This window comes from Quercus suber, unplaced genomic scaffold, assembly GCF_002906115.3.
Source record: "Quercus suber isolate HL8 unplaced genomic scaffold, Cork oak 2.0 scaffold_5, whole genome shotgun sequence".
Taxonomy (NCBI): Eukaryota; Viridiplantae; Streptophyta; class Magnoliopsida; order Fagales; family Fagaceae; genus Quercus; species Quercus suber.
In genome coordinates this window covers 1442979-1444782 of record NW_027069471.1, presented here as the reverse complement: position 1 = coordinate 1444782, position 1804 = coordinate 1442979, and the positions used below count along the sequence as shown (strand labels likewise).

General features: G+C 37.3%; 1 protein-coding gene across 1 annotated transcript; it reads left to right on the top strand.

Moving 5' to 3' along the window:
- Positions 1 to 230: 230 nt before the first annotated feature.
- Positions 231 to 1264, top strand: LOC112003043 (NDR1/HIN1-like protein 10). Its single transcript, XM_024035216.2, has one exon. The coding sequence runs from the start codon at positions 351 to 353 to the stop codon at positions 1017 to 1019; it is 669 nt and encodes a 222-aa protein (XP_023890984.2). The 5' UTR covers positions 231 to 350; the 3' UTR covers positions 1020 to 1264.
- The last annotated feature ends 540 nt before the right edge of the window (positions 1265 to 1804 follow it).

Below are 1804 nucleotides of genomic sequence, written 5' to 3'. Positions count from 1 at the left end.
CATTACCTTTAAATATTCATATAGATGCCTTCCCACATCGGTCAATAGTTTGTTAGAAACCACCCACATGTGAGACTTATCTCAAACAAAATCAAACTTTTGAGATATATATATATATATATATTCTAATCCGCGGCTTTACCAAATACTACGAACATTCCTATTCTTTTCCTTTCACAAATTCAATTCTCCACCGCAATCTTAATTCTCTCTCTATATATATCACACGCGTTGTACCCTTACCTTCAATATCTCTATTCCTCTTCTAACTCTTCCACCATCTTCTATATCAAATACTAGCTAAACCCTTGTTTTCTCTTACTTTCTTGCTCTCATTTTTGTTCTCAACCATGGCAGAGAAACAAAACCAACCCTTGAATGGTGCCTACTATGGCCCCTCAGTCCCGCCGCCACGCCAAGCCTATCACCGCCCAGGCCGTGGCAGAGGCTGCGGCTGCCTTGGCTGCCTTTTGAGACTCATAGTCTCATTGATAGTCATCGTTGGCCTTGCTGTTCTCATCTTTTGGCTTATCTTTCGCCCCACCAACTTGAAATTCTACGCCACGGAAGCCTCGCTTACCCAATTCAATTTCACGTCCAACAACACTCTCCAGTACAACCTTGCCCTCACCATCACTGCCAGAAACCCCAACAAGAAGATCGGTGTCTACTACGATTCTATAGAGGTTAGGGCCTACTATGATGACCAGAGGTTGGATACCAAGAGTTTGACACCGTTTTATCAAGGGCATAAGAGTACGGAAGTTTTGAACACTGAGTTTTCAGGGCAGCGATTGGTGGTGCTTGAGGCTGAGGAGCTTTCTGAGTTTAATTCCGAGAAGACTGCTGGGGTTTATGACATTGATGTGAAGCTTTATCTTCAGCTTAGGTTGAAGGTAGGAAAGTTGAAGACTTGGAAGTTGAAGCCCAAGGTTGACTGCGAGTTGAGAGTTCCATTGAGTTCTAATGGAAATTCAGCCACCGGTTTTGAGAGTACCAAGTGCGACATTGATTTTTGATTCGCACACCTTTTTTCATGTTTGATTTTATATATTATCATTTTTAGTTCTTTTTTTATTGGGATTTCTTCATTCCTTTGTTTTCTCTATACATTATAGTGTTAGGTTTGAGAGAGATGGACCTGGTTATTATCTTTTATTTATTTATTTAGATGATTGGATTTTATTATGATATCTTCTTTGTTACTTTCGTTGTGTTTATAAATAAATAAAGCCACGACTATATTTATAGCCGCTATTCTTGATTTTTTAATGTTGCCAATGTTGCTTAAGTATATTGATGTGATCATTAGACTTTTGATTCTGATCAAGTCATTGATTTCTATATATATATGAGAAAAGCTATTGGCCCCTTCAACAGATTACATGTACATATTAAGCAACCAGTATCTTTGAGTCCGTCAAACATAAGCGCAACAATATTAATCCCAATTAAATATTTCAGGAACCTCCTCAATTTGTTCAGTTCAGCAACCCAGGCTAAAAGAAGTTTAGAGAATTTTTTTTATTGATTTTATAATCTGGTGCGCTAATTATATTAGAAATAGTTATCCCATCTTGAAAAGAAAAGAAGAAGAAAAAAAAAATGTGTCACTCCTTATAAATAGAGAGCAAAGGCTAAGCTTTATCTAGTGAGAGATTAGGTTGATGGTGAATTTCAATTAGCATTGCCCGAGTATGTAGGCTTCAATAAGTTAACTTGATTGCGTTAATTTTTGTATATTGTAGTTCTTGTAATTTTATTGTTTAGGCAGGGAAGAGCAAAGATGTGTAATCAAGTCAAA

Bases quoted from the DNA above. Each gene is read 5' to 3' on its own strand.
- LOC112003043 (XM_024035216.2), top strand. From the start codon at position 351: ATGGCAGAGAAACAAAACCAACCCTTGAATGGTGCCTACTATGGCCCC.